Here is a 12648-nt window from a genome sequence, read left to right on the forward strand (position 1 = left end):
AAGAATTGAAAACAGGTAAATAATCATAAAAGTCTAGATTCTTATAAGGTCAGCAGTTCCACCCATTTTCTATAATACATAATAATAAATGCAGTTCCTGAATGTCAACATTAATATGACTCAAGAATTGCAGCTTCACACCATTTTAGATATAGCCAATACTTTTTTTTTTTGTGTCCATAGTGACAAAATTAACTGGTTTAAATACATTACTTGCTTGCATCTAGATATTTCATGTTCATCATGGATCGGAATTTAGAATTCTTACAGTGAATCATTATTTTGCTTTTTTATTAGTACAGGAAGAAAAAAGTAAATAAGGAGTGTGACTTGTAAGCAATTTCACAGGTTTTCTGCTGACCTAGTATAAGAAAGTTGTTAAATTTCTCATCACCTTGTGAAACCAGGTCATCTAGCTAGATATGCTTATTTCACTTTTTCAAACAAGAAATTGGTTTTTAACGTGAGCTATTGGTCCCAAGGGGGAGAAAACAACAGCAAGACTTCTCTGCAAAGACCTTCTTTATTTTGAATGATGTCCAAGTGAATTCTGAATAACTTAAATTTCTTACAGTATAAATCATTCTGTTCCTTAATGATAATAAAGCATATATTTTCCTCTCTTAGATCATGGATGCAATGAAAGAACTTTCTCAGTTTTATGGTATGCAAAAATGTGCGAGACTGTTAGGATATAATTTAAGATATGGCTTTTGCCCAAAAGAAATTACATTCTTAATGAATGCTATCCTGTTTCCATATCTGTCTGTATAATTATGAGAATGTACTTCTAGAAATGTTCCTGAGTTATTGCTTATATAGTGGATGTATTTCAATTATGCTATGATTTTGGCTTCTACTGGCATTCTGCAAAGCTATTTGTTACTTCTGTCAGCTTCTATTTCTAATGCTGCTGCTCCCATAAACAAATTAACTTGGATGAAATCATGAACCTGTGTATGGTTTGTGTGATTTGCATGTTTCAAAAAAAACTGTTGTTCTGGCTCATGTTTTGGAGATATGTGGTTATCTCTCTAAAATTCAATATGGTTGCTAGTATTTGACATCCTTCCTAGAAATTATACTAAAACTGAATTTTTCCAAGTTTAGACTAGAATCAGAGTATAATATGTTTATTTGTTTATTTATTTACAATCTTCTCTCCCATATGCAATCAGATGGTTGGAAAACATCTGCTGCTCCTACTCAGGTTTTTTATCTCATCAATTTGCTAACTAATCTTTTGGTTCAACAAATTCATCTTCTTTGTTCTTATCTGTAGTCACTTTTTCATGTAAAAGTCATTGTAATTTATTTTCATACTGATTCTCCATCTTTTTCCAAAGATCAATCTTCAGTGCCAACAATGGTGGAAAAAAATAGTTATCCATTTTGGGACTTATATGTATGTTTTGCAAATGTACGAATTCTCTTCACCATCTTAAGAAATTTAAGGTTATAAAGTCAAGCAGTCTGTAATGACAAGAAATAACTTTTAAAGTCTGGCTGGTGCTTGTAGCAATTAATCTGCTCATTGTACATACATTATCTTAATTTTGTCTGAGAGAGTATTTTTATTGCAATACAGCTACCGCTTTGACTTTGCTCACAATGTTCAGCTTGCAGCAAATAGCTTTCTGCAAATTTGATGCTGGGTCAGAAAACGATACAGCGAGGATTTGCACGAAGATGTATTTTTGTGCTAGTTTGTAGGACTTTTGGTACCTTTCTATTCCTTTCAATACCAGAGCATTGTCTTTCTATTGTTCATTCATTGCAAATCATCTCACCTGAGAAATAACAAATATATAAAAGGTTCTGTAGACAAACTCCTGAGATCTTCCTAGTTTAGTGTTAGCTTGTGAATTGGATGATTTGGGGTGAGGCAGAGATGGAACAAAAAGTCTTATAATGTAATGCATGCCCAGAAAAGATATTGAACTGAGGCAATTTGCATGAAACTGATTCACATTTCCTTAATTTGGAGGTTTCGATTTGGTAATATTTCTGTCTTTATATGCACAAGTGTACATCTGTGTACAGTATCTGCAAAGAAAAGCAGAAATACTATAATCTTATTGAAGTAAATAAGAATTGGCTGTTCGGTGAGGTCAGGATTTTACCAGCTTTATAGTGTGTCCACAGCCTCCCCATCTTTTCATGTAATGCCACTAACTCCAGACTTAAAGCGTCTTTCATATGAGGAAGTTCTTTGGAGGAAGGAAGGTGAGGACATTTGTTTTGTCAAAATGGAGCTTATTCCTTGTGTCACAGTTGCCTCATGATTCTGCTGTGTCCCACATCTGTTAAAGTGAAATGTAGAAAGAGTCTCCTTTGCTGCCTCATGCCAACTACATGCGTAGGTAAATTGTAACAGTGATGCCAACTGATGTTCTTTGGGCCAGGTGTACCCCTTCCATCTCACCCACCAGGGGTGGCTGGTGAGACCCTGCGTGCTGCTATGTACCTTGCACGTTTCTCTGAACAAAAGCTTGGTAGTTGGGTTGCACTTGTTCTATCTTGGGAAATTGATTAGAGAGAAATCGTAACACTGGCAAGTGTTGAAGATGTGGGGAAAAAAAAGGTTCACTTCCTCATGTGGTTGGCTGATTGAGATGGGTGAGCTCTTTGGAGCCATAGCTTGCAGGAGGTGCGCCTGAGGCAATCTGTGCCGAGGGAGTCAGAGAGGGTAGTGGCATGGAGGGTGAACAGTAGAAACAAGATATTGGTGGTCATTTGAAGCTGCTGAGACCAGAGTCCTGGGAGAGAAGGTGACGAATAGTAGGAAAACTGTTCCTGAAACTATTTTGTTCTTTGATATGAATTTTGTGCGCAAATGCCTCCACATGCTTACTTGCTTTGGAACCTCTTTTATATTTTTGATTTCATGTCCGCGCTTTGTGTGTGTGTGTTTTATACCCCATTCCTGTTGTTCTGAATTTCAAGAGATATCTCCTCAACTTCCATAAGTTGGTTTACTCTTCAAATGCGTAAATTTGCAGCACAGTAGGTGATTTAGTAATCTACTGGTGACATGTGATTTGTAAATAATTGGGGAGGAGGAATAGGGGACGACAGCTTTTCAACTTTGTTATGCCTAGAAATTGCTGTCAATCCATAGAATCTTGGGGTTGAAATCTTGTCTATTAAAATTTTCTTTCCATTTCTGTAAGATCTTTTCCCAGAGTATAACCATCTTTAGAGAGGCAAAGTACAGTAGCAAATATGGGTATTAAAATGTAGTATATGTGCTCGCTAACCTATATAGATAGTTAATTTTTCCTAAACCCCTGTCTGCAATCTTAAAGTTATGTGCAGTAAAAGACAAAAATTTAAGGAAGACGAACTTTTTAGGAAAAGACTAATGAAAAAGAGGGAAGAAGTCATTAAAATGGTAAAATGTGTAGTTAAAGTACCATATATGCAAGTGAGGAACATGGTATAAGGAACTTTAGTTGATCTCAAGGTTTCTAAAACTTAAAAGTATATTCATGTTATTTCAGCTGGGAGGTTTTGAGATTCCTTCTGTCTAATTTGAGAATGTGGATTGAAGACTATCGCTTTGATGGATTCCGGTTTGATGGTGTTACATCTATGTTGTATCACCATCATGGAATTGGTAAGTAATTTAATCAACTCTAATCCCAGCAGTCCTGTTGCATCTCTGTTGCTGTAGAAACAGTGCTATAAAGTTCACCGAATGCGCCAAAAATTCCAGATTTGCTAATATCTGTTGTGCTGCTATATGGATAGATCTGAAATGATGAATAAATTTGGTGCTTATAAAATCGCAAATTGCAACATATCTGTGTGTTTTTTTAAAAAAGCAAATGTGGCCTTTAAAACTTCCTGTCTTTTTAGGCACAGGGTTCAGTGGAGATTACAATGAGTATTTTGGCCTACATGTGGATGAAGATGCTTTGTGTTATCTAATGCTGGCCAACCACATGATTAAGTTCTTGCATCCAGAATGCATAACCATAGCGGAGGTAAGATCAGAATTTGTGATCCTCAATGACATTAATATTGATTAGTTTGCTTTGTGATGTGAATTTCCTGTTAACTATCAAGTCATGCTTTGGGTACACAAGGAGTGACATGAGCTGAGAAATATTAATTAGCAGACAGACTTTGCCTTGTGGGGAAAAACAACTGGAATATGCACTTTGGGAATTCTTTCTGCATTAATGGGTCATTAATTAATGGGGGGATTTCTTTTTTTTTTTTCCCCTTCGTCTCCTCGAACGTGTAATGAGATTTGGTTTTATTAATTCATTGCTTTTGCATGATTGCCGTTTGTCACTAGTGATTCATGGTACTAAAGATTAAGAGCTCTAGTGTGGTTTTGCATATTTTGAATTATATTGGTATAGTTGACAATTCCTGTTCAAAATAAGTGTGATAAATTTATAAATGTTGAATATGTATGCTAATTTAAATTTAGTGTTAAGTTTCTCCACGTTTCTGAGGGAGTGAATAGACTATATTGCTTGAGTTGATTGAGATCAATTAAACTTCTTTAATTGAAAAATATTATTGCTGGAACATGGAATTTTTAATAGTATGAAACACCAGAGCTTTAAAGTTCTATAAATAGGTATGTTTTCACTGATTCTTTTATCTAAAAGATAAAATAATGTAAACCTTGAGGATTCTTCTGTTATGTTTAAATAATTCTTTTTTGTTTAAAAGTTGCATCTATCTCATATCAATAGGGACTCTATGGATTTCTAATAAAACTTTTTGTATTGCTTAAGAGTTTGTTATTTATCTTCAGAAAACAAAATACTGCTTGACTTCGTTTCTTACTTATGGTGAAGTTTTATATTAGACAACCACTGCTAAAAGCTCCGTGACAAGCTATTAAAGACAGTATCTGGTGAGCAATCACTAGTAAACTTGAGATGGTTTCATTGAGGTGTAGGCTTGTTTGAAGTGAAATTTGTTCATTTTCTAGGTAGTCTTTGATCATAAGCATTCCTACCAATGAAATTCTGAGTTCAGTCTGCTTGTATTACCTGAACTAAGAGTTCTTTTTTAATAAGATGTGTCTTCAGTTTCTCTTGCTTGACTTGAAAACTTCTTCTATTTTCAATACATCATTTTCTGCCTGGGGAAGTCACTACATGAAATATAGAATTGATCAATGTGCTGCGGTTAAGGAGATTTTCAGAAGGAGAAACTATTGACATAATTGAAAATTATAAAGAGAATGAAGAATGTCTGCTTGCCTATAATGATAATGGAATAAGTGCCACATGAAAAAAAGTTTTTGTCTAGCCATAACTAATTATAATATATTCCTTAATTATTTAACTAATAATTTTTACAGCTTTTTAATATTCTATATCTTCACTGTCTTACTAATTTCTAAGTTTTTGGGTGTTACCAACTATATGCTTATTTTTCATTTTCAATATATATGCTATATATGCTATATGCTTTATTTTTCACCCTTCTAAGTAAAGCTGTGATTTAAAATTTTTTTTAATGAGAATGAAAAATGCTTGCCTAAAATATTACAAAAAGAAACATGCAAAAAACCCTGCTGCTGTGATTTCTCTTTTTTTTTTTTATGTGCAGCTCATTTCAATCTAAGGTCTGAGCAAATGTTTAGGCATTGGCTGTCTACGTTTGGTGGAAAATGTGCTGAACAAACTTACACTGAATTTTATTTATTTTTTTTTAGTGTTCAGATAAAATCTGTAGATATAGATAATATAAATAATAATAAATTTGGAATTGTACTTCCCCAAAATCCGGTTTTCAAAATCGTGACTAAAGTAGATGGGAGTTTCTTAAATCTCAGACTCAGACCTTGGCCGGGCAGGCATCGTAGCACCACAGAGAAAGGCTTTTGTTTCAGGTCATCTTGTCCTGCATAATTTAGGAGGATTTAGTCTGTGTTTATCCTTTCAAACTGATTTAGGAGAGCTATTGGACTTCCTTTTATAATACCTAAAAGCTTGGAAAGAATTTCTGCTTCATTGTTTGGTATTTACAGCATGTGGAATGTGGATGCAGTTTTCTATGTGATCTAATGACTGCTGAGTAAAGGGGGATAATGCCCTCCTTTGATCTCCCAGCTTTGCTGTTCATACAGCCCAGGATGCTGCTGGCCATCTCTGCTGCCAGGGCAGGCTGCTGGCCCTGAGCCCCAGGGCCTTCCCAGCAGAGCTGCTCCCCAGCCCGTAGGGATGCAGGGTTTAGTCCATCCCAGAGGCAGGGTTTGACAATTACTCTTGATGAACTTTCCAAGCTTGCTGTTGATCGGTTCCTCCAGCCGGTCAGGGTCCCTCTGGATGGCAGCCCTGCCTTCCACCCCCATGACATCCATGAGCTTCGTGATAATGCTGTCGATCTCCTGACTTCATGGGGAAGCAGGGTGGGAGGTGTGGGGTGTGTGTGTATGCACGTATGCATATGGATGTATAACTTCAAGTGCAAATGTCTTTTTTACTAGTCTAATGCAGCAATTGGATTGAAGACTGAATTGAATCCAGAAAACCGGAATGAGCTTCTTAATTAAGCCCTGGTTCTAGTCAAAATTTAATTCCATAAATTCTCTTCTGTAGACGCAGGAGTTGTATGTTGATCCATAACCACTGTGGTGAAATAGCTTCTCACTGACAAGTTAATAAAATTGAGTACTGATAGATATTTTGCAATTATTGGAGATTTGCACTTTCTATACAGATAAGCTAACTGTAGAAAAAGAATGCTGTGTGACATAGTTACCTAATAAAATGGTGAGACAAGTATTTTAAGAACTTTTAATTACAAATTTAAGAATGATCAGCCTCCACCAGTATGAAACTGGAAAAATATGCGGTAAGAGCATGTCACTTTCCAGGGCTAGCTGGATCAAAAGTTTTGGTTTTGTGCATTTAGGAGAAGAGTAATGATTGTATTTTTCTTCCTTACTGTACTTTATATTCAACATTTTATTTTTATGCCATTCTTTATGCAAAATAACAATAAACACAATGAATTTGTCTTTCATTGACTACTTTCTATTGATTACTTGGAGCTCAAGAGAGCTAATTATTTCAAATGTTGCTCCTACTGAGGTCTCTTCCCCCTCAAATATCTACTGTATTAAAATACTTTGTAGTAGTGTATTTGGTAGGAAAAGTCATAAATGCTTTCCTCTGACTTTTGCATTCCAAGAGCAAATCTGTGTGTCATAATCACTCCCTAATTTTTTTTTTTAATTATTATTTTTTCCTTCCTCCTTTACCCAGGTCAATCTGTGAAGCTATTTATAGTTTACAGAGTGTTTGTATAGAAGCATTACTGTATGGTAGAAAATCTGAACTAATAATTGCAATTTTTTTATTTAAGGATGTTTCTGGAATGCCGGCTCTTTGTCGTCCTGTTGCAGAGGGAGGAGGGGGTTTTGATTATCGACTAGCCATGGCTATTCCAGATAAGTGGATACAGGTGAGAACTTTTAAAAAAATGTATTCTGTTCTTCAAAATGAGATGTTTCTCTATCTGTACATACAGAAAAGCACTTTTGAATCCTACTGGCAAATCTTACTCTCTCCTCTATTAATGTCTTATTAAAATAAATTCTGACAGGTTTGAGCTTGGGCTATTCTTTGCATTCCGGCTGATATTTTTTTTTATACAATACACGTAGTCATTTTGTTTGAGATCTCCTGTATCGTGCAACAGCTGTAGAATGTGTAGTCCATATTCAGTGTGAACAGGTAAATAATAAGTTAAACATATGCATATAACTGTTATTAAAAGAAATACCCCCAAAACATGCAATGAACCTTCCTGAAGTGCAGCATAGTAATTGGCATTGAACGCAGATAGAGCTGAAAGTTTAACCAAAGTAAATGTAAGTGAATTATACAAACACCAACAATCTGTACAGTGAAGTTACAAAAAGAATAATAAAAATCTGTAAATGCTCTTCAGGAACAATAATATACTAATAAACACTGACTATGATAAGGATTTAAATCTCCTTTTCCTTAATACAGAGAATAACAAGAAAAGGAGTAAAACACTAAATGATCTCAAAAGGCTTCTACTGATGTTTTAGAGAATGTTTTTCAGTTAGATAGAAGATTGCTTCCAAATCCCTTAGGCTATCATGGTGATCTGAAAACAATAAATGTTTTATATGAGCATTATGCTTCAATAAATATAGTGAGCAGCTTAAAATAAAAAGCAAATTAACTTATCTTCAGCATCTTTCACTTTTGTAACTAGGAGGTGGAGGGCTGATTGAAAAACAGTTTTCAAACCTCTTTTCAGAAAACAAACTTGCCAGCTTTTCCAACAGGGACAGCATTGTTAAACTTTGGAGTGTGTGATTTATATCCTGGAATGCAGTAAGGGCTCATATTTTTGTAGTAAAAAAAACTTGTTGTTTTGGCTCCCCTCCTCACCTTACACCTTCAACTTCCTCTAGGCTGAAGGTTGAACCTTCCTTAAGCCAGGCAAAGATGAGCAATTTCCTGGGTAGGCAAAATGCAAGTGATTGAGTTCATATTACAAAGGAAAAAAAACAGACTGTAGAATTTTGCAAGGGCAAAAGTTGGATAATCTAATTTAGCAATCTCTGATATGATCTGCTTATTTTAATTTGCAATACTCGGAGAGGAAACGTGCCTATCCTGCACTAAGTTCTGTTCTTTCACTGGAGAAAAAATCTTCCAACCTAAGCATGTACTTAACACGAGACAGCAAGTGGATGCGTGGCATGCTGATGGGATGTTGGGTGTAAATTCAGCTCTATTAGTCTAGGCTGTTTCCCAGCAGACTCCAGTTATTTAGGAATATGGCGATAGTACAAGAACATAGGGTGATGTAGGCAGTAAGCTTCTAGCTATGGAAACTGCAAATAAGCAACCACGACAGAAGACCTTGAATTAGAGAAAGACATGATGTATGTAGTTTTTACTGTGTTTCTTGAGGCAAAAATAAAGCTGAAATTATTGCAAGGGAAAAGTTTAGAAACAATGTCTTTCAGCTCATATCAAACTGTCCTAGACTGCTTTCTGTCATTTCTCTCCAGCTATTAATAACGAGTTTCCTAGGCAACTTCCTAAAATCAGTTTTAAACCTGAAGGATCTCCAGGGTTCCATGAAATAATTCTGAGGGATCTGTGAGAATAAGTAAGATAAGCTGTTTGTTTTAACAGTGGCTATACTAGCTCAGATTAAAGATAGATGTAGTACGTAATATGATACTGCATAGGGACCTGAATGTGTTCAGAGCCAGAATTTATGGAGTCAAAAAAAAAAAGTGTTTAGGAGTACATGGCCAGTCACAATCAGAATGTTAAATTTTACAGCATCATATCAGCCATCTTGGTGTTACTGCCTTTTTATTACTTTTATTTTATGTCTGTATGTTTACATGTATGTGTTTAAGTTGTAGTGATTAATGGAGGTCTATAAAGTACTGTAGAAAAAAGGAAGAACTAACACTGAAATACGGCTAGATTTAGAAGAGAGAGGAAATAGTGTCATACAAGACAGAAAGTTCCTATTGATGTGATTTAATTTTAAGTTGCTAAAAATCAGGAGCTAGCATAGCAAAAAAAGGTAAAGCTCATTTTGTATTACAAAGCTTTGGCATTGAAACTGCGTTTTGGAACTGACCAGGAATTCATAGATCAGGGGAACATGGAAGTCCTTGCGCTAAGCACCTTCTCACGTTATTGCGGGCTTCATGGCAGTAGCATAGTGCTGTCTGGCAGTGATCTGTTCTCCACCACACAGCGCAGTGGTTAAGCTGTAGCTGCCTTGTGCCAGGGTTGCTCGAAACACAGGACTTCTTTCAAAATCGTGTGTAGGTAGGTGCATGCCCACGTATTTCTTCCCAGTTTTTGGTACAGCACTTGCTTGCAGCGCCTGTCAAATCACTGTATCAGAGGATTTGCATGATAGATAGCAAGTCCTGTTGTCCATGCTTATATGTGGAAGTACAGCAGAAACAAAGTGTTCTAGTTATTTATGTAGTGGAACTCAAAAGAAAAAAAAAAATCTCTTTGGATTTTCGGAGAAAACTCATGGCTTCAAAACTTGGGAATAGGAGAAGTTAAAGTAATACAGTTCACAGTCCATTGGAAATTTCTGTGCAAAGATAATGAAGAAAGGTAGCAATGTGCTCTTAGTTAAAACAGCAATAAATTTTCAATGATCTTTCCTTTATTTCTGCAGATAATTAAGGAGCTGAAAGATGAAGACTGGAATATGGGCAATATTGTGCATACACTAACAAACAGACGGTATGAAGAAAAATACATTGCCTATGCAGAGAGTCATGACCAGGTATTTTATCTGGGTGTTTGTTTATATACAAGCAAGTAAAACATGAAGTTTAGAGGCTTGATGAGTTTTGTTTTTTAAAAATAAGGTAACAGTTGAGAAGGATAGGGAACAATTTCAGAGTCACATAGATCTGGACTACTGCTTGTTTTTTGTTTGGGTTTTCTTCTGTTGGTGCTTTTTTTTTGTTTGGATCCTTCTTTTTAATAAAACAATTCTGCTTGGAGTGGGTGGATGTTGTTATTTTTCAGTTCTGTTTTGTTTTTAAGAAATGAATCCCAGCCTCTTATTTTGCCTGCCTGTCATAGGATGTAGGAAGGCATATAATCCATACTTTTGAAAATCTGATTCCCATAAAGTAAGCTGGAGCACTATTTATGATAAGCATAAACAATATCAAAATCTAGAAAATTTTTCACTGAATTAGTGTTTGCGACTGTTGTATTCACTTCAAGAAAGTGTTTCAGAAACATCCTCTTTTAAGATCTAAATGAAATATTCTTTAACAGTTCGATTTAAAACACAGCAGTCGTAATAGTTCTGTATATGGAAAAATGAAACAGTAATTCTGAGTTTGAATAACACTCATCTCCCAGAATCTTTGTAACGGCCGTTTCTGAAGAGCCAGAAAACACATTGGTTGAGAATTCTAAAATTAGGAACTTAAAAAAATAAAAATCCATTTCTAATAAAAGATTTAAGTAACCTACCTTGAAATCTTTCCTTTACATAATAGAGGTTGGTACTCTATTTCCTATACCTTCTATAATAAAAGACAATGGAATTGTCCAAAACAAGGCCTATATTAAACTCAGAATTTTCCTTTAAAAATATATCAGCTTGATTTTGTATACCTATTTACATTCTTATCTCAGAGACTGTTACATAGTGTTGACTTAAAGCATGAGAGAAGAGTCTCAATCCTGGGAAAGAACTTCAGGTATTACTTGGAAATGCGTATCATCCTGTGATTATTTGCTTTTACAAAAGCTGATCCTTCATCCTAAAGCATGAATTATCACAGTACAGTTGCTGTTCTTTAATTTCATACTGGATTTTATCAATTGAGTTGTTTTCCATATGACTATGTATTTTTGTTTTAGAATCTTATACTTGCAAAAAAGATCTATTTATTTTAAATTAAAAAAAAAATGCTTGCACACATACATCAGGATGATATGTGAAAAGAAGGCTAGAGAAGCAAAATGAAGGTAGGTTAGATAAAAGTCAATCTGAAGATACTTGAAGTGATGTATGTAAGGGGCTGGAACATTTCTAGTTTCTTGTATGTTATAATGGGCTACAGGCTGACTGTTACCAGTTGGAATACAGGGCCTCATGGTTATGTGTGTGAAAATAGCAGCTCTATGCTAATAGCTGTCAAAAAAGCAGACACAGTAATAGAATTAATATGAATGGAATGGAGAGAAAAGAGCAAAATCAGTATGCTGCTGTAGTCTTGCATGGTTTGTGTGCATCTTGAATGTTGGAGGCAGATTTGGTCCTGTGTCTCAAAGGATATACAGCATAACTGGAAAAAGTGCTGTGAGAGAGTTGGTAAGAATAATAGCAGGTGTGGATTGGTTTTCGTAAGAAGAAAACTAAATAGACCAAGACTCTGCGGGATAGAAGAGAGATCACTGAAGGGGGAAGGATAACAGTTTATAAAATCATGGCTGGCATAGAAAACGTGAATAGCGAACATTTACCTCTTCTTCTAATAGAAAGATTAGGAAATATTGAATGACACTAACAAATGCCACATTCTGAGTTGAAAGAAGAGTTGTTCCTTGAAATTGTTCATTGCAATCTTCAGTCCTGACATTGTTGCATAGGAATTTTTTGGTTTGGTTTGTTTTGTTTTAAAAAGGTTATTTTTTTACTTGAGGGAATCGTCTATATATGCTGTTGTATTGTTAGTTGGAGAACTAAAGGATGATGATGCTTTTCAGCTAGACTTGTTTACAACTCATCTGTGTCTCTTGAATCTAGTGAGTTTTCATGCTAGAGTACAAAAGGAGAATTAGGCTAATTGAACAAAAATTAGCTATTTACATACAAATCCTCCAAAATGTTTTCAACTACCTACATGCTAATATATTAGAATAATCCTTGTTACATAGCATTTGTGTGGCCTTTCTCAAGTAACAGTAAGCACTAGCAAGTTAGTAATTCAGTCACTGTTTTTAGACAGAATCACTAGGTTTTTTTTCCTCTCTTGTGTGAGATCACAGAAAACCAATCACACTCTTGATTGCCTATAAATGAATGCTTCATATTCACTCTGCATCTCTAAATCAGGAGTGGTGTTAATAGCCTTTTATTTGTACATCCCAGGAACTTTATTCGAGA

The 12648-nt window shown here is 35.3% G+C and overlaps 1 protein-coding gene across 2 annotated transcripts in view; it reads left to right on the plus strand.

Moving 5' to 3' along the window:
- GBE1 (1,4-alpha-glucan branching enzyme 1) overlaps positions 1–12648 on the plus strand; it is a 172424-nt gene that overhangs the window by 101468 nt on the left and 58308 nt on the right. For both annotated transcript variants that reach the window (XM_086631299.1, XM_086631307.1), the window contains exons 8-11: positions 3504–3619; positions 3862–3989; positions 7345–7443; positions 10189–10299. In XM_086631299.1, coding sequence (XP_086487425.1) covers positions 3504–3619; positions 3862–3989; positions 7345–7443; positions 10189–10299 — 454 coding nt within the window. The remainder of the gene's footprint in view (positions 1–3503; positions 3620–3861; positions 3990–7344; positions 7444–10188; positions 10300–12648) is intronic.

This window comes from Tauraco erythrolophus, chromosome 1, assembly GCF_009769465.1.
Source record: "Tauraco erythrolophus isolate bTauEry1 chromosome 1, bTauEry1.pri, whole genome shotgun sequence".
Classification (NCBI taxonomy): domain Eukaryota; kingdom Metazoa; phylum Chordata; class Aves; order Musophagiformes; family Musophagidae; genus Tauraco; species Tauraco erythrolophus.